Source organism: Carya illinoinensis, chromosome 9, assembly GCF_018687715.1.
Source record: "Carya illinoinensis cultivar Pawnee chromosome 9, C.illinoinensisPawnee_v1, whole genome shotgun sequence".
NCBI classification, from domain to species: domain Eukaryota; kingdom Viridiplantae; phylum Streptophyta; class Magnoliopsida; order Fagales; family Juglandaceae; genus Carya; species Carya illinoinensis.
The window spans coordinates 42,790,803-42,810,020 of record NC_056760.1 but is presented as its reverse complement, the minus strand read 5'-3'; the positions used below and the strand labels follow the sequence as shown (position 1 = coordinate 42,810,020).

General features: G+C 36.7%; 2 protein-coding genes across 2 annotated transcripts; both read left to right on the top strand.

The window, feature by feature from the left end:
* Nucleotides 1–2,584: 2,584 nt before the first annotated feature.
* On the top strand, nt 2,585–4,646 carry LOC122277157. Its single transcript, XM_043087051.1, has one exon. The coding sequence runs from the start codon at nt 2,951–2,953 to the stop codon at nt 4,502–4,504; it is 1,554 nt and encodes a 517-aa protein (XP_042942985.1). The 5' UTR covers nt 2,585–2,950; the 3' UTR covers nt 4,505–4,646.
* Nucleotides 4,647–7,128: 2,482 nt separating this feature from the next.
* LOC122275418 (probable protein phosphatase 2C 65) lies at nt 7,129–9,943 on the top strand. Its single transcript, XM_043084461.1, has 5 exons — nt 7,129–7,570; nt 8,207–8,596; nt 8,689–8,806; nt 8,917–9,140; nt 9,498–9,943. Exons 1-5 carry the CDS (start codon nt 7,346–7,348, stop codon nt 9,921–9,923), a joined length of 1,383 nt encoding a protein of 460 aa, XP_042940395.1. The 5' UTR covers nt 7,129–7,345; the 3' UTR covers nt 9,924–9,943.
* The last annotated feature ends 9,275 nt before the right edge of the window (nt 9,944–19,218 follow it).

The following is a 19,218-nucleotide window of genomic DNA, read 5'->3' as shown; positions in this document are numbered from 1 at the left end:
CTATTTTATCATCCAAACGGGGTCTAAATAAAAAAAAATTATAAAAAAATGAAAAAAAAAAGTGGTGGATGATGGTTGAGGACAAAGTTGGATTAGGATGATGTGCTCACATTTTTTTTTTTTCTAAGCAAGCAAACTTTATTAAAATTAAAGATGATACAAGTTAAAGAGAGTAGGTTTCCCAACAAAATACCCCAAAATAACAACTACAATATAAACGATGTGAAAAAAAAAAAAAAAGAAAAAAAATAGATTTTGAAATCAATTTCTTGATCTCTATCTAAATCGTACAAAAATGATACTGTTTTAAAAGACGTTTTGAATGTAAGTAATTGCTAGAGACGATGCAAGCAAAAATACTGTAATTAAAAGTCTTGAGATATTTGTTGACGAGGTCCTAGTTTGTTTTACATGATCATTGGTTATGAAAAATAATAAATCTAATAGATTGGCATCGAAATAGTAAATGTGCAGTAGTGGAATAACTATCTTGCATGTCTGGAGTGTCACGGGAGGATCACGCGTCGATGAAATGAAGGTGGAATCAAACTGATGATCTGAACGATCAAAGGATGGAGAGCCTGCTGGTACCGGTACTGCGCGTGTATGTGTGCTGCAATAGCTCAAAGGGAGACAATATGAAAGTTGTTTGCCTCTTTGGATCGTCAATAATGCCGTTGAAGTCGGCTGCAATCAAGTTATCAACGGATGTGGGCCTCCTTTAACCTACATTGGCTACTTCCTGCCTGCGTGTCAACTGTCAAAAAGCAAAAGTCGTTATTATCGGTGCTGTCTGAGACTGGGACCATATATACTGCTCGTTCCATTTTTGGTGCAGCTCTAAAGCCAACACAATCTCTCTTTTTCCCTATCAATATTCCAGCCTGGCTCAAATCTGTCAGTTTCCCTTTTAATCCACCGGTTGCAATAGTTCTTGGGCAGTGCTAATTGCATTGGACAGAAAGAAAACGGAAGCCAACGCGGAATTTAATAAAATAAAATAAAATTTTAATTACAAAATAATTATAATAAAATAATATAATTTAATATGATTCGTTAGATTATAAAATAGATATAATAATTCAAATTAAATTATGCTAATTTATAGAATTATTTGAGATAGACTTTTTGAGTTTTTGACTAATTTTAAAGTGTAATGATTATGAATTTTAAAAGGAGCTTTTTATAAATATATTTTGAGTAATTTAAGGAGAAGTCCCTCCTGCGATGATTTCATGAATGTTAAATTTCACACCCTAATGGCCCAATATATCATTGTTTATACGGCTCGTGCCAAAACCATTATGTCATCCCCTTAAGAGTGATTAGTACATTGTAGTGACGCTTAAGAATAAATATTGATACATTTATTATAACTATTTTTTTTGTTTGAAATGTGATAAATTATTAAAATAAATTAAAAATAAAAATGAGATGAGACGGCATTCTCATGAGACGTTAATACCCTCACTATCACCTGTAAGGCGCCAGTTGTGCCAAGCTGTCAACCCAGAACAATACACGTGACGTGCGAGAAGGTCTTTAAGAACCCGCGTGTAGTCTTGACCTGTGTATAGATGGGTCCAAACTACATGCCGTTTTGGCCTATTCAAGAAGGAAGTATACTACATACCACCAAAAAGTTACTAACGGCTACTTCCGCGTGTGATGCACCGTGCGCGCGCCCACTATAACTGGATGCGTCATGGCTCACTGTGCACGCGTAGCTTGCGTGCAGTTGCATTTCCCAAAAACGGCTCGTGGGTTGACCGACACTTCCGGTCATCTTCTCCCATTTCAACGATCCTTTTTTTTTTTTTTTTTTTTTTAAGAAAAACAAGTTAAAAGCAAAATTATGTAGTGGATAATGACGAAACACAGGTTCACAACATTTGTAGATTATTTTATAACTTTATTTTAAAAATAAAAATATTTTATAAAAATACTCTTTATTAAAAATTTAACCATAAAAAATTTAAAATATATATATAATTGAAAGCTTAAAATAAATTGTTTTAAGCATGTTATTGCTTGTGCTTGTCATGGAAAAAAATAAAAAGATGGAGCGGGAAGTCATTGCACTTAATATGACCCACCGTCCAACTTCTCTCTTTTATTGGACTTGCGCTGTCCTCACCGTCCAAGTATACATCAATAGCATCATCGATCGGTTGGAAGAAATTAAGATAAATTGCGTATTATATTTCATAAAGAATCAAAGAAATATAAAGGAAAAGTTGTTGACCATATTAGTATTAGTAGGTGATTCACACTTGATTACCCCCCCCCCCCCCCCAAAACCCCCTTTAACAAATTAATAATTAAGAATTATATTATTTATGCAATTGGATTTCTTCTTACCAAAGACTTGTTATTTGTTAATAATTAATAATTAATAATAATAATATAGGATTTGCAAGTAGAGTGGCAATTTTGATATTTGGAAAGAATCCCGGAAAAAAATATAAACTAACAAACAAATAATATCGGCCGTCGCTATATTTTTTCCTTTTTATTCAAGGAAAGTCAGCTATCGCTATTCAAGGCTATCCTATCCGCTCCTTTTACGCGTGGAAACCGCCTATATCGGTCACCCCGCCGAGTTCTTCTTCATTCAACGCCCCCACCCCGCTTTCATCTCCATCCTTTACCTGTTTCCCTAAAATCTCTTTCTGGTGTGCGAGTGCAAGGAAGCGCCATGGTCTCCTCACCATAAGAGAAACCGGCGTGCTTACGGAACCACCATGTTTTCCCGTTTTCCCCCCTCTTCTTCTCTCTATTTTCCGATCTCAAACCATCTCTCCCTTACAAGATTCTTAATCGGCGCCAACCACACCTCCGCTCGCTTCTGTTCTCGCTAATCTCCGTTTCTCGCTCTCTTTCTCTCTTTCGCTTTTTGGGTTTTGAGTCGTTTTCTTCTGTCTCAAAAGAGGGTGCAATATTTGCAGTCATGGAGCCTCCCATGGGCAAGTCCGGCTCTCTTAGGAACACTCTGGTGCGGTCGCTCGTGTTCGGCGTTCTTATCATAGTCTTCCGATTCGCCTACGTTATTACGATCACCGGAGAGTCGTGTAACGTAGGCGACTTCTGCTTTTTCTCGTTACCGGAGACTTTCAATTTCGTTGTCGCCGGTACCGGTCCTGGAGCCTCGGCCATCGCCGCGAACGACGTCGTCCGGGCTACGAACGGCGTGGATCTCTACACCAGCAAGGATTGGATCAAGGCCGTAAATTTCTACTCCTCGGTCTTCCAGGAATTGATTTCCGAAGGCCACCTCTCGCCAGACTCGAAGTCTCTGTGCGTAGAGACCCCGAGCGGACAAGACGTCTACTCTCTGAAACAGGTCGGGGTTAAGGACTCGGTCGGGATTTTCAAGAAAGCTACCCGGCCTTTGGTAATTAAGGCCCTCCCAAACCGAGTCCCATTCGGCGACAGCACCTTCGACTTCGTGTTCTCCGGTGGGGGCCGTTTCGACAAGGTTTCCCGGCCGTTAGAATTGACGTCGGAGATCGAAAGGACGCTGAAACCCGAAGGGTTTGCTGTGTTCCACATAGGAGCCAAAGATACGTATAGTTTCAATTCCTTTCTTGAATTATTCAATTCTTGCAAGTTAATCAAATCGCACGATATAGACGGCTTCTTTTCGTCGATGCCTCGCGTTCGCGAAGTTGTTCTGAAAAAGGAGGTCGAGATTCTTCTCGGTCGTGTAGGGGTTGCGAAACCCAAATCCATAAACAAAGATTCGGCGAATAAGTGCTGGGTTCCCGATCATAAGCAAGAACTGGTCCGGAACGCTGAGCGGTTGATCACGGAGGAGCCGTTGAAGCCGTGGATCACGTTGAAGAGAAACATAAAGAAAATAAAGTATTTGCCATCGATGGTTGATATTAGCTTTAAGAATAGGTATGTGTATGTTGATGTTGGGGCTAGGAGTTATGGGTCTAGCATCGGGAGCTGGTTCAAGAAGCAATACCCGAAACAGAATAAGACCTTTGAAGTATATGCCATCGAAGCCGATAAGGCTTTTCACGAAGAGTACAGCTTGAAGAAAAGGATTAGGCTATTGCCGTATGCGGCGTGGGTGCGAAACGAGACATTAAAGTTTGAGATTAATCGGGACCCAGGCAAGAATGGCAGTGATAATGGTAGAGGGATGGGGAGGATTCAACCCTTTGGCGGCGGCGGTGGTGGTAACAATGGTGGTGATGTGAATGAGATTCAAGGATTTGATTTTGCGAATTGGTTAAAGAACACAGTGTCGGAGAGGGACTATGTGGTGATGAAGATGGACGTGGAAGGGACTGAATTCGAATTGATTCCGAGGTTGTTTGAGACAGGAGCGATTTGTTTGGTCGATGAGGTATTTCTCGAGTGCCACTACAGTAGGTGGCAGAGATGTTGCCCTGGTCAGAGGAGCTCAAAGTATGAGAAGACTTACGAACAATGCTTGGAGCTGTTTACTTCTCTCAGGCAAAGTGGTGTTCTTGTTCACCAGTGGTGGTAGTAGAGGTAATTAGAAAACAATTTTTCCCTTATTTCTCTTTTACACCCGAAATATTGTAGTTTATATATATTTTACTTGTGTCCAGAGATTTACTTCAAATGTAAGAGCGTTGTAGCTGGAAATGAAATTTTCATTTGTTCAATGTTCTTCGTTTGGCCTCAAGAATCAGTTTATGGGAGGAACTTGCATTTCAAAGGTGCTTTTAGCTCTAAATTCCAAAGTAACATATAGAATCCCATCAAACTTTCCCGATTATCAAAACAACTATTCCTGTCATTTCAAATACGCCACATTAGATATAATGGTATCTTATTCCAAACAACTATGATTTGAGGATCGTCTAAAATTCTTCTCCACCGTGACAATAAATCTACTATCCTTTTAGGCATTATCCTTGTGATACCAAGCTAGTAAAAATTTCATCCCATAAATCTACCACCTTCTTAAATATTATTTAATTTTTAACTTTCATATAAAATTATCTCATCTCATTTCATCTAATTATCCAAATTGTACTTTTTTTTTTTTTTTTTAAAGTAAACCCCGACCCATCTCATGTACCTATATCCAACCCGGATATGGGCAGGTGGGTAATTAGATCGGATAAACATCTTCAAGAACCAGTTAGTATGGTTCTAGACGGGATCCCAAAAAAACTCAGCTTGGATTAACAGTGTTAATTAGCTTAGCATATATCATTACTCTTCTTAGAGTGATGTAAAATGAATTTGAATGGAGAATAATTTTGGAAACAAAAGAATTAAGAAATGAATCAAACGAAATGAGGTTTACGCAAATAAGACGGCTAGTTGTAAAAAGTAGTGGCGCTTTTATGCAAGCTTATCCATGGGCCACGGCTACCTCCCTATCCCTGTTGTCAACCAGCTCACATCTCAATTTTACACTCTGTACTGTGTCTTTCCATATCAAACTTTTTTTTAATCTACTTTTCCATCTTTTTTAGCAATTATTCTACTTTCAATTACTTTAATAAATTTAAATACGTGTAATACCAATTCATTTAGAAAAACAAAACAAAAAAACTTCATTAATTGTTTGAACCTAAATGTGCAATGAATCATTAATTATCATTGATCAGGTAATATTTATTAATTTATTCTTCATCTTCTTGTCCATTTATATTTTTTTAAGTTTTAATTTTTATAAATATTTATTTAATTCACACCAAAAGATAATCAAAGAAGGATTTTATGGTTTTTTTTAGACTTTTTCAGTTTCTTTTATTCTCTTTTTTTGGTTGTATTGACACCTAACGTACGTATTGACAATTGTGAGCTGTGATGCCGTGAGCATGATTTAACCATTTGTTGATCTAGCTCAATTTAGGCTTTTAAATGAAATATTAACGAGAGAACATTTCGAAAAAATAATGCAACTTAAAAATAAAAAATAAAAAATAAAAAAAAATTTAATTTTAGATACATCATGGGCTATATACTGTTCACGGGATCTTGTATATATACGAACATAAACAAATTTGTGCATTGTTCATAAACGAATTGCAAAAATAAAATAATTGTGTCTGTGCACAACAACGTCAACTCGTGCACTAATATTTTTTAATTTTTCATAGAAATCCAATTATTAAATTCAAAATGGTGAGAACCCACAAATTAAAAGCTTAATTTTTCTTGATTTAAATGAAGGAACGTGATATGCAATATGATTTGATAAAAGAATATAATACAAGTGGAAGGTGCTCAATACCACTATAAGGCCTATTGGGCTGATCAATGGGCTTAGATTACAAGTTAGGCCATTAACCTAGGGTCTCCTAAGAACTCAACTCATTCTCAAAACTCAGTCAATCATGACTATCAAGAAAATAACAGAATGAGAGTCTTCCAGACAAGCAAAGCTATCCAGTTGTTTGGGTATAGACAAGTTCTCCACCTCAGGATTTGGATTTTGAATAGTGGATAAACTCGCTATTACATAACAACAGAAATCTCACAGACTCTATATATACAGAGAATCCCAATACGTAAAGACTATTTAATTCAATAGTATTGAAAAATGAGCTTTCCATTGTGATTACTAACTTAGGCATTGAAGGTATTTTCCAAAACCTAAGCCATTCTACTCTTCAGTTGTTGTTGATCGTGTGTGAGTGTTGGTGAAACACGACGTTAATAACAAGAAGATTAAAATCTTTACTTTACATTTTGTGGAGCAACATGAATTTAAAATCATCATTTTTAATTCAACTAATTAAATACATCAATTTGTTTTCAATACAAAGCTTAAAATCTTCTAAATTAGCATTTGTTTTTTCTTATAGGTAAAAAAAAAAAAATGATGAGATATATAGTAAAATTTAAAAAATAATTTGTATCCTATCATGTATATATTTAGAACTAATATGCTCTTTGTATCCTACTTATCCAAAGGTTATTGTGATCTTCTTCCACCGACAACATGAGACAAGTATTCTAGAGAACTAACCCATGACATTATAATTAATTAATTAAGAGCTAGCGTGGAACACGCCGTTTTTCACTCTTAAATCTCAATTCTCTATTATAATATATATATATATAATATCCCAACTACATTTATATTTTGATTGGTTATTTTCTCAACAAACCTTGTCCTTCTATATACAATTTCTGTTTTTTTAATCCCTACATATACGTATGACGCTCATCAACTTAGAACTCTCTTTCTTTGCTCTTCGTCGTCCAATATTCAATGGATCTCTATCTAAGAAATTTCTTCCTTCATTTTTTGGCTTTGTTTTTTATAATTTATTCTGTATTAGTTGAGTTTTGGTGATCATTTGCTTAATTTGCTGGGATCCATATATATAAATATAGATATATGGGAGCCGGTTGTAGCGTTAAGGCTGGCAGGTATGGAGGGTCGATCATGGAAGATCATCATGTCGATGAGAATGGAGACAAGGTTCATGTTGAAGAGGATCATGCACAACTGCATGGAGATTTTGGGGCGCGTATAAGGTTGGAAGGACCTTCTAGGTTTACATCAATGTACAGCCAACAAGGAAGAAAAGGAATCAATCAAGACTCCATGACAGTTTGGGAGGTAACGTAGTACTTATATAGCTACATATATATTCTTTTATTTTATATATGTTTTAATTGATAGAACATCAATATGTTAGCGTGAATTCGTTTTTCAAATGTTGATGAACCAATGTTTAGGATTTTAATTCAATCATGTCATGGTGATGGATCTATCTAATCCCAAATTTTTAGTAACTTATATTGATGTATATGTATCTTGCATCTATAATCAAGCATTGATCATTGATGCATGCCACCTTGATCACCACCAATTTCTATTATATATTCCTTCTCTAATTTATGATATTTAGGAGGGAAGTCTAAAAAGAGGGCATTGTGAAGATAGGAAACAAGGGGTTGGGGTTGGGGTTTTAGGTTGAGTATTAGTTCTACAGGAAACAAGGGGTTGGGGTCGGAGAGGTGTGTTTCATTCCAATGCTGGCTTAGTACTATATTTTGGATAGTTTTTCACAGGCTTTTTAGGTCATTAATTAGGAACTCTCTAATATAGGTTATTTTTCTTGTATAAATCCAATTTACTTGGTTACTTCTATTGATATATATATAATATTTTTACTTGTCAAAAAAAATTATGATATTTAGTGTTAATAACTAAAACTCAAATATTATATGAATTTCGAAAGCTTGACTTCAGGATTTCATTGGGGAGAAAGAAACGTTATTCTGTGGTGTGTTTGATGGTCACGGTCCCCACGGCCATAAAATTTCACGCCATGTACGTGACAGTTTACCCTTGAAGCTATCTGCATCACTTAAATACTTACAGCTTAATCACACAAAATTTGGAGATGTTGATTCCGATGTTGCTAAAGATGAAGATGATGACGACGACGACAATGATAACAACAATATTAGCGACACCAAAGATATTCATTACAATGAATATAATAATCACCATCTATCTCTCGCCTCAATAGAGGCCAGCTTTGTTAAATCTTTCAAGGAAACCGATCAAGAACTCAGTCAACAGTCCTCTACAGATGCCTTTTGCAGTGGTAGCACAGCCGTTATTGTAGTTAAACAGGTATTTTTAGACACAATTTAAAGCATTTTGTTTCCATCTTCTCTGGTCAATAGTTCTTTGTGTATACATATAAATCATTTTCCAAATTTTAGGGTCATCATTTGATAATCGCCAACTTAGGAGATTCTCGTGCTGTTCTTTACACTAGAGGAGACAATGATCAACTTCTTCCCATTCAGCTCACAGTTGACATGAAACCAGATATTTCAAGTATGTCTTTTTCTTTCCTTTACCCCCCTCAGTCTCCTTAGACCATGATCAACAAACTAGACAATTAATTTTGACCGATACACTCTCTTTTAATTATGATGTCAACTTAGGTGAAGCTGAAAGAATCAAGAATTGCCAAGGTAGAGTTTTTGCAATAGATGGTGAACCTAATGTTTATAGAATGTGGATGCCTGATGAAGATTGCCCTGGTCTTGCAATGTCAAGGGCCTTTGGAGATTTCTGCCTGAAAAATTGTGGTCTTATATCGATTCCTGAAGTTTCTTATTGGAAGCTAACAAACGATGATGAGTTTGTGGTTCTAGCAACCGATGGGGTAAGAATTTATAAGGCACAGTCCAAATACGTACCTCTCTATCAAACAAGTTAAGCTTGTTTAATTTAGTAGATAGCTTAAATTCATGACTTTAATTGTTGAGGTACGTACGCTCACGGCTCATGATATTGTTCTCTGCTGACCACTCTAAAAACAAACTTACAAGCAACGTCGAATGTCAAAAAGATTTGAGTATGCATTGGTTTCAAATGAATCAACAACATACGATTCGACATTAGCCCAACAATCATCTTAAATTTCCCAAAATCATTGTTATTATTGCTATATAGAATTCTATCACTTGTAAAAGTTCAACTTTCCATGAACTAAAGCCATTGGTTTTATTTCTTTTTGCAGATATGGGATGTGTTAACAAACAATGAAGTTATAAGAATACTTACTTCTGCAAAGAGGAGATCCACAGCTGCCAAATTGTTAGTACATCATGCTGTTAGAGCTTGGAAGAGTAAATATCCGGGTTCCAAGGTTGATGACTGTACAGTCATATGCTTGTTCCTCAAAAACCAGCCTACTACGTGCTCAAACGAGCTTGTGAATGAAATGAGTCCCAGTGATGTAAACTGCTCACAGCTTGATAGTTCCAGGCCGACCATTACATGTGAAAATGATAATGAATCTGAAATTAGTAAGCTTACTGTGATACGCTCAAAGAAAGAATTGAGTGTTGTTGAAGGATCAGAAAATATAACAAAAAAGTCACCATCGAAGATTCCTAGGTTTGCCTGCTTTATGAGATGTCAAAAATTATCAATATCATTTTGAAAACTAGAGTTTGATGGCAACACAATGGTTTTCTTCTCATATCTATCATGAAACTTCTTTAATTATGGGGTTTTCTAGATATTTTTGAGTAATTAGAAGTCTTCTTTCTCTTTTGAATTTCATCACTGAAAAACTCGTATCACTAAACATATAAATATAATCCTTGCTTAAGAGAAACATGGTATATCAAAAGGTGTGACTCAAGATGACAAAATCATGGATGAAGAACAATAGTTTAAAGTGAAAGTAATCAAAAGATTCGGAATAGTGGAATGGTGGTCAAAATCCATTGCAAGTATATTACGTAATAATTTAAAGAGTAATGATTTGTACAAGTTTCAAATATGGAAGTCTCGCTCCCTTTGTAAAACAGTACACCCTACTATAGAAAAAATATATATAAAAAATTACTTTTCTTAAAGAAATCTAATTTTTTATAAAGGGTCTGCACTGTATCTACATTATTCCTACACTTATTGTAAGTGGTATGAAGATGATTCATTTGTATTTGATTGTTAAGTGATTCAAGTCTACTATTTAATTAACCTGATGAAAGAGTCTGATAAAGATATTGGGCAAGTAACTTGGCAAGTGGTATAAAAGTTTTCCCTTTAGAATATCTATGATGCTTCAATGGTGGTGGAGGAATTTAGTAACGTGGAGGATGATTGTTCGACTACAAATCCCTACCAAGAAAATGTCCATATAGTTTGAATTAATATTCTCTATCTGTAAATTCCCAAGAGTTAAAAGAACCAAAAAACAGAAAAAGAAGGTCCACTCAAGAATATGAATGGGAACTCATGACATTTTATCTGAACTGAACATAATTGAAATTTCTTTTCAGCCTAAAGTAACGTTGGTTCTTCTTTATTTTAGTCGAGAGAACATAGTTGAACTAAAATAAAGTAAAACACATTCAAACAGTTATTATGTATATGCAATTGCAATGACAACTACACTAAAGCACAGAACCAGATTCAGGAATATTTTATAAGTTGGGAACTAGACATATATATACTCGGAAGATCTTCACGATCTCCTAATCGGAAACTGGCCAGGGGTCTTGTTCAACTTCCTCGCTTTCAACCATCTGATCATGGATCTGATCTCGGCCCCTTTTGATGAGCCCAATGTCAAGTAGGCCTAGCTACTTGGAATTTATGTTCCAAGATAGTTACCACCAGAACCATGCACCAACAATATTCAACTTTTCCATATCGGTAATAATGATCGATCTTTCAGTGACATGGATACCATTCTTCCATCCTGGTTGTATCTCCATTTGATCCCCAAACACAACCAAACAAAATTGTTGGTGATCATGATATGTTTGTCTAATTGGTTTGCATATTAATGCGACCCACCTGGCACACGGAAGGCATTGTTTGGACAAATACCAATTGCCGATTGAGATTCTTAAGACTCCTTAACGAGACTTTCCTCGACAAGCTTCTCTAATTCCCTCCAAACTCCTTCCATGTCGAAATCCAATACTTCAGCTTTGGGAGTTCTGTTGGCCCCATCTTGAAAGGCCAGTGAATTTGACATGCAATGCAATCACAGCCTTTTATACATGCTTCATTGATGCACATGAACAAAAGCTCATTTTTACCAAAATAAAGAGAAAATTATATCTAACAGTTGTTAAGGAAAGTCATCATCAGCATGCTATATTGGAAGAAGAGGCAGACGTACTAAAGTGATTACAAAATAGTTTACGGGATGCTCTGCTCCTTTCCTCTTTTGGTGTTCCTTGATCTGCTGCCTCTGTTATGCTTATTTCTTTCCTTTATATTTTCTTCTCTAGTTTGTTGTTTATTCTTTCCTTGTACAGAATATATTCCTTGTACAGAATATACTGTCATCAAGCTGTAAGTGTATATATAAGTTAATATATGTTCTGGTCTGGTGATTAGAACCGATTACCATTTTATACAAATCTTTCATGGTATCAGAGCTACTATAGCTCGCGCTACCTCAAGTTGTCCTGTCTCATCATCAATGGCGTCCACTCCCTTGGTTTTCTCTCAACCGAACTTTTCCCAACTAGTTTCGGTTAAGATGGATGGCACCAATTATCTTAATTGGGTCTCCCAATTGCTACCGGTTCTACGTAGCAATGATTTGCTCGGATTTGTGGATGGATCTGAACCCTGTCCTGAGCAATTTTTGTGTGACTCTGAGGGAAAGCCTACCACAAATGTTAATCCCGAATATAATTTGTGGAACAGGAAGGACTAGTTTGTCCTCGGATGGCTGAATGCTACTCTCACAGATAAAGTTCTTCCTTCTGTTTTTGGTATCACCTCTGCCAAACAAGTGTGGGATTCTCTGGCCAAGCGATATGCTTCACACTCACCTACTCATGTGCAGCGCATTAAACGCCAATTGCAAACACTGCAGCAAGGCAATAGGACATGCACCGATTACTTAGTTGTTGCCAAATCCCTTGCCGATCAGCTTGCAGTTGTTGGTAAGCCTGAAAGTGAAACTGATCTTCTCTCTTATGTGTTGAGTGGATTGAACTCAGCCTATAATCCTTTTGTCACGTCTGTTTCATTCGCCTTACGATATAGTCCAATGAGTTTTGATGACTTCCAATCAGAATTACTTTCTTATGAGATAATGATTGATAACCAAGCCCATTTATCCTCTATAGAGCAACCCAGCTTTGCTATGGTTGCTGGCAAACATCCACGTGAGGGAGGACAGTGGCGTACCAAACCAAATTTTCCTCCTAAAAATTCTTCAAGACAAGGTCACTCCAAGCCACAATTTTCCAAGTTCCATCCTCAACCTGCCAAGGTTCCAAGCGGGCCTTCAAATCTGGCATCCAGTGGCAATGGCAACTATTCTACTCGTACTCCCTGTCAGATTTGTGGGAAAACAAGCCACCAAGCTTTGGACTGCTACCATCGCATGGATTACAGTTATCAAGGACGTCATCCACCCACTCAACTTGCTGCAATGGTTGCTCACAGCAACAATGTTTTTGATGATTCAAACGTATGGTATGCTGACTCGGGGGCAAACCAACATATTACTAATGAAGTTGTCAATCTATCTTTGCAGGAAACTTACACTGGTGAGGATTTGGTGGCTGTAGGTAATGGATCTGGTCTCTCCATTTCAAATATCGGTTCCTTCTCTATCCAAAATCCTCATAAAAATCTATCCTTTCAAGACATGTTACATTGTCCTAACGCCATGATTAATCTCCTCTCTATAAATAAATTCTGTGTGGATAACAATTGTTATTTTATTTTAACTGATACTCGTTATTGTGTCAAGGACAAGACAACGGGAAGAACACTTCTGGAGGGAACAAGTGAAGGTGGCCTCTATCCTATCAAGTTGAATAAAATTTCTCTCAATAACTACCATGCACGTGTAGCTCTCTTTGGGATCAAAACCTCTCTTGATGTGTGGCATGCTCGGCTTGGCCATCCTTCTCTACAAGTGACCAAGCAGATTATCTCCTCCTTCAAGCTTCCAGTTGCCGGCTCTCTTTCTCAAGATTCTATTTGTTCTTCTTGTCAATTAGGAAAAAGTAAACAATTACCTTTTATTCAGTCCAGTAGAGTGTTTGTTAGTCCTTTGAACCTTATTCATTCTGATGTTTGGGTTTCTCCTATTCCTTCTTTAAGTGGTTGCCGATATTATGTTATTTTTATTGATGATTATTCACGTTTTACTTGGATGTATCCCATTTCCACCAAATCAGAAGTATTTAGTTGCTTTGTCAAATTTAAGCTATTAGTGGAAAATCTGTTCTCTTGCAAAATTAAACAATTTCAGTCCGATAATGGTGGAGAATATACTTCAAATCAATTTATTTCCTTTCTCAATTCTAATGGTATTCTCCATCGGCTTACTTGTCCATATACATCACAACAAAACGGTATTTCCGAACGAAAACATCGCCATATTATGGAAATTGGCTTGTCCTTATTGGCTCAGTCCAATCTTCCAAAACAATTCTGGGTCGATGCTTTTTCTACTGCTATATTTCTCATTAATTGTCTCCCTACTCCTGTTTTACACTCCAACTCTCCTTACAGTCTCCTCTTCAAAAGATCGCCTGATTACTCTAAACTAAAATCTTTTGGGTGTGCTTGTTATCCTCTTCTTAGACCCTATAATACAAATAAGCTCACCTTCCGTAGTAAACAGTGCATCTTCATCGGCTACTCATCCAATCATAGTGGTTATCGTTGCCTTGATCCCCTCACAAAGAGAGTATATTTATCACAGCATGTAGTGTTTGATGAGAAACTTTTTCCAGCTAAGGATACATCCATTGTCACTCGTCCATTGGAGGATAGTTCACCCATTGCAGGTCCATCATTTCCTCCACAAAGATCCTTTGTTTTGCCTCCAGCTCAGGTACTTTCTAATCCCTTTATTCTCGGGCCCACTTCATCTCAATCCACTGAAATTATATCACCCACCACCTCACCTTTGTCTTCTCATGTGCATGAGTCATGCTCAAATCACTTGGCTTCCCCACGTAGCATACCTACTTTAGATCCCTCTATCACTCCTTTGGTCACTTCTCCACGTAGCATGCCTCATTTAGACATCTCTCCTTCGGTCATCTCTCCCACCGACTCATCCTTACAAAATTCTGCTCCTCCTTCCACCTCATCCACGTTACCCCTCATTAATCCCCTTCCCTCCACCCATCAGATGGTGACATGATCACAAATGGGTTCTTCACGGCCTAAACACTTCTCAGATTTTGTTACCAACTACTCTACTCGTCATCCCATATCTGCCTTGGCCATGATTCCCTTACCTAAAGAACCACGGAATTTTTCCCAAGCCATAGTTTCTGCAAAGTGGAAAAAGGCAATGGATGAGGAATATACTGCGTTACTTGCTAATCATACGTGGACACTGTGTCCTCGGCCTCTTGCTCATAATATCATTGACACCAAGTGGGTTTATAAGACTAAACAAAATGCAGATGGTTCTCTTGATTGTTGTAAAGCACGATTAGTGGCCAAGGGATTTAATCAAATTAGTGGCATTGATTTTTTAGAGACTTTTAGTCCTGTTATCAAACCTGCCACTGTTCGCATTGTTTTAACTCTTGCCGTGCATTTTGGATGGGATATTAAACAATTGGATGTGTCCAATGCTTTCCTTCACGGTACTCTTGATGAAGTGGTTTACATCTCTCAACCTCAAGGCTATGTTGATCCACAACATCCAGATTATGTATGTCGACTTAATAAGGCACTATATGGATTAAAACAAGCTCCTCGAGCTTGGTTTAATCGGTTCTCTCAATGCCTTATGGAGCTTGGTTTTTTGGGATCCTCCGTTGATCATTCTCTTTTTACTTACCACAAACATGATATGCATATTTTTATTTTGGTGTATGTAGATGATATTCTTGTCACAGGCTCACACAACTCGTTCATTGCCTCGTTGATTCAACACTTAAAGTCTGATTTCGCCTTGAAGGATTTGGGGTCTCTCCATTATTTTCTTGGAATTCAGGTCACTCGTGACTCTCACGTCTTGCACCTACGTCAGTCCAAGTACATCTTGGATGTTCTAGACCGTGCTCATATGGTTGGCGCCAAGCCTTATTCTGCTCCATGTACTTCTGGTTCGAAACTTGGTGCTTCTAGTGGTGATCCTCTTCCTCATGCCATTGAATATCGTCAAATTGTAGGAGCTCTTCAATATTGCACTCTTACCCGCCCGGAAATTGCTTATTCTGTCAATCAACTCTGTCAGCATCTTCATGCTCCTACAACTGCCCATTGGACAGCAGCCAAACGGGTTCTTCGTTACCTTAAAGGTACCATTGATCATGGTCTTACCTTCACCAAGGGGAATCTTCAGTTGCAAGCGTTCAGCGATTCCGATTGGGCCGATAATCCAAACGACCGTCAATCCACCACTGGGTTTTGTACCTTTTTAGGCCCCTGTTTAATTTCATGGTGTGCTAAAAAGCAATCGGTTGTTGCTCGCTCAAGTACTGAGGCTGAGTATAGGGCCTTGGCCATGACTGTTGCTGAACTCTATTGGATTCGGATGGTTCTCAAAGATTTACATGTTCCTCTTCCACAAGTTCCTACTATTTGGTGTGATAATTTGGGTGCTCTTGCGCTTGCCTCCAACCCTGTGTTTCATGCGCGCACTAAGTGTGACGCCCCCAAATTCCGTTTGGGATTGGACGGACATTTGAAGCGTCGAGACATGCAACACAAGGTTACCTGCCCCCGTTCATGACATATAAGATGCAATAATCCTAACATGCATCTAACATTATGCAATATTCGCAGCGGATAATTTTTTTCTTTAGCAATACTATGCACCAAACTGAAAATATCCCAAATACTTAAAACATACTTCATACATAAAGATCCATTGAATAACTAAGATCACAGCACTATTCCAAAATAGTTATGATCCAAAAGTACTGGAGATGCAACTCCATCGTACAAGTAGTAATTTAACTACTATATTAACATTAACGACGCACCGTCGTTCAGTCGACTGTGTCTAGTTGGTCAGCTCCTGATCCTCCTTCAGGTCCTGTAACAAGATCTACCATTCGGGGGGAATGGTAGTTGGGACTACTACAGTGAGATTTGATTACAAATCTCAGCAAGTTAACAAAAAACTTCCACACAGACTAATGATGCATGGATGACAGTAAAAGCATAAATGCATAATCAAATTCATAAGTAATTGAAGAATAACTTAGCGTACAACATAGCATAATTGACATAACTTAAATTGAAACATGAACTGTACTTGACTTGACATGAACTTGATCTGAAACTTGACTTAGCATGAACTTGCTCTGAAACTTGAATTAACATGAAAAATACATACTCCATAGTTGTTGTAGCCCCATGTATTTTACGTGCAAATACATACTCCACAGTTGTTGTGGCCCCATGTATTCTACACAAACTTGACTTAACATTAAAAATACATACTCCACAGTTGTTGTGGCCCCATGTATTCTACACATCACTATGCAGTTAAATACATACTCCACAGTTGTTGTGGCCCCATGTATTCTACATAAACTTGACTTAACATGAAAAATACATACTCCACAGTTGTTGTGGCCCCATGTATTCTACGTGTAAATACAAACTCCACAGTTGTTGTGGCCCCATGTATTCTACATAAACTTGACTTAACATGAAAAATACATACTCCACAGTTGTTGTGGCCCCATATATTCTACGTGTAAATACATACTCCACAGTTGTTGTGGCCCCATGTATTCTACATAAAGTTGACTTGAACATAACTTGAAATACATGACCAACTTGAGAGAGAAACATTTCATTACATGGCATAACATATAATAAACAACATATTTAACATGACATACTTGCAACAATGAATATTACATGACTTGACATACATGTAATAGATGGCATACTTAGCATGACGTACTTGTAACGTACAATAATACATGACAGAATATATTATGTAACAGATAAAAGCTGATGACAGAATAAATTCTGTATAACAGACAATTACGTGATAACTTAGCATGGCATGACATATATAATAATACATATACATATACTGTAGTTCCTTTACTTAGCACACATACACAGTAGACTGCTAGTAAGTTAAAAGCTAACTTACCTCGATTTCCGCGTTTCTTATAAAACTTCAGGTGCGATCACGAGGAACTGTAATTAGTGATTCTAAAAGTTAGAACTAAATCACTAATAATTTGAAATATGGAAAATACTAACTTAAAGAGTAAAATTTTCATTTTACTCTCTACATGTGGGAAAATGACCGTTTTACCCATAACTTAAGGATTTTGCATACTAACTCCAAAAGTTTCCAAAATTTACATTCCTCATGTAAATTTTGTCCTAAACTTAAATATCAACTCAGAAAAATTTAAAACAAAACACAACTATGAAGAACACACTATGGTCGAAACATCCATAGGTCATTTCCCTTTATTTTTGTTGCAATTCCTTCCAACTTCAAAACTCATGCTTAAACCAAAATTTTGCAACAAACATCTTCCAATCCTAAGTTCAAAATCATACTTAAAACATCCATTTAGAAAAAACTAATAATCAACACCAAACTTTTTTGTAAAAAGATCCAAGCACTTGAATCACAAGTTTTGACCTTAAATCAAAACATCTCCAAGAATTTCAAAAATCAAATCTTACTTCTAACATATTCATAATATCATCCTAACATCAACCATGCTTTAAATCATCGAACTAAAGTCACCAAAATCACAAAATAACATTTGGAGTTTTTGGTTTTACACTTAGTCCAAAAACATAAACTTTTTCCTCAACTAGTTTTGATAAATCTCTTGATCTATGACTTATAATTATATGATCTTCAAACCAAACCATCACATGGTTTAAAAAGATGTCTTAAAACATATATAAGCTTCTAATTCAAGATCACATGGTTAGAAATTAACCAAAACATAAATTTAGCCAAGAATATCCACACTTTGGCTTATTTGAATATCTCTTTGCATAAAATTTCATATCTTTGAAACTAACATCAAATATCTTCAAAATAATAATATAACATGTATATAAGATACTTAGTATCCTCCAATAAAATTATTAAAGTCATTAGAGTAGGTTTAGACCACCAAAGAGTTAAACTTTCTCAAAACAGAAACTGTTTTTCCTCTTCCAGTTTCTAAGTTTCTAAATCTAAGAAAATCTTTCATCAAAACCTTTAATCATGCAAAAATCCTTAACCAATAGTCATATATACATGTTAACAATACTCCATAAAAATTTCGGACCAATATCTATCCATTAGCTTGGTCAAAAACTCCAAACTATAACATACTCTCCAGATTCACGCCCAGAATGACCTTTCCATGGTTAAAAATACTTTTGACCGACCAAATGACCATGGAATGATATGAAAAATATATCTACGGAAACTAGACTCAAAGAGGAACAACTTATATAAAGGAGACTTTATGATAAAACACTTACAAAAGTTTTGAAATGGGTGTGCAAAAGAACTCCTAAAAGCTGTCCGAGAGAGAGTGTTTGGTATTCTTTCAATGGAAAGCATAAATGAAGATAATTTCGTGGGGAGGGGTGGCTGGAGATACTTGTGGATAAGATATGGAAGAGATGAGGCTGGAGTGAGAGTTAAGTGTAGGATTCTCTTACCCAAAGTGAGAGTTAAGTGTAGGACTCTCTTACCGGAGTGAGAGTGGAGTGTAGGACTCTCTTACCTAATAATATCTACAAAAATCAACTCAAGATATTTTTACCCAATAATATCCACG

What these genes read in the sequence shown, in the direction of transcription:
- LOC122275418 (XM_043084461.1), top strand. Translation starts at nt 7,346, where the DNA reads ATGGGAGCCGGTTGTAGCGTTAAGGCTGGCAGGTATGGAGGGTCGATC. An exon ending in CCGTTATTGTAGTTAAACAG is followed by an intron (nt 8,597 to 8,688) that starts GTATTTTTAGAC and finishes TCCAAATTTTAG; the next exon opens with GGTCATCATTTGATAATCGC. An exon ending in CATGAAACCAGATATTTCAA is followed by an intron (nt 8,807 to 8,916) that starts GTATGTCTTTTT and finishes ATGTCAACTTAG; the next exon opens with GTGAAGCTGAAAGAATCAAG.
- LOC122277157 (XM_043087051.1), top strand. Translation starts at nt 2,951, where the DNA reads ATGGAGCCTCCCATGGGCAAGTCCGGCTCTCTTAGGAACACTCTGGTG.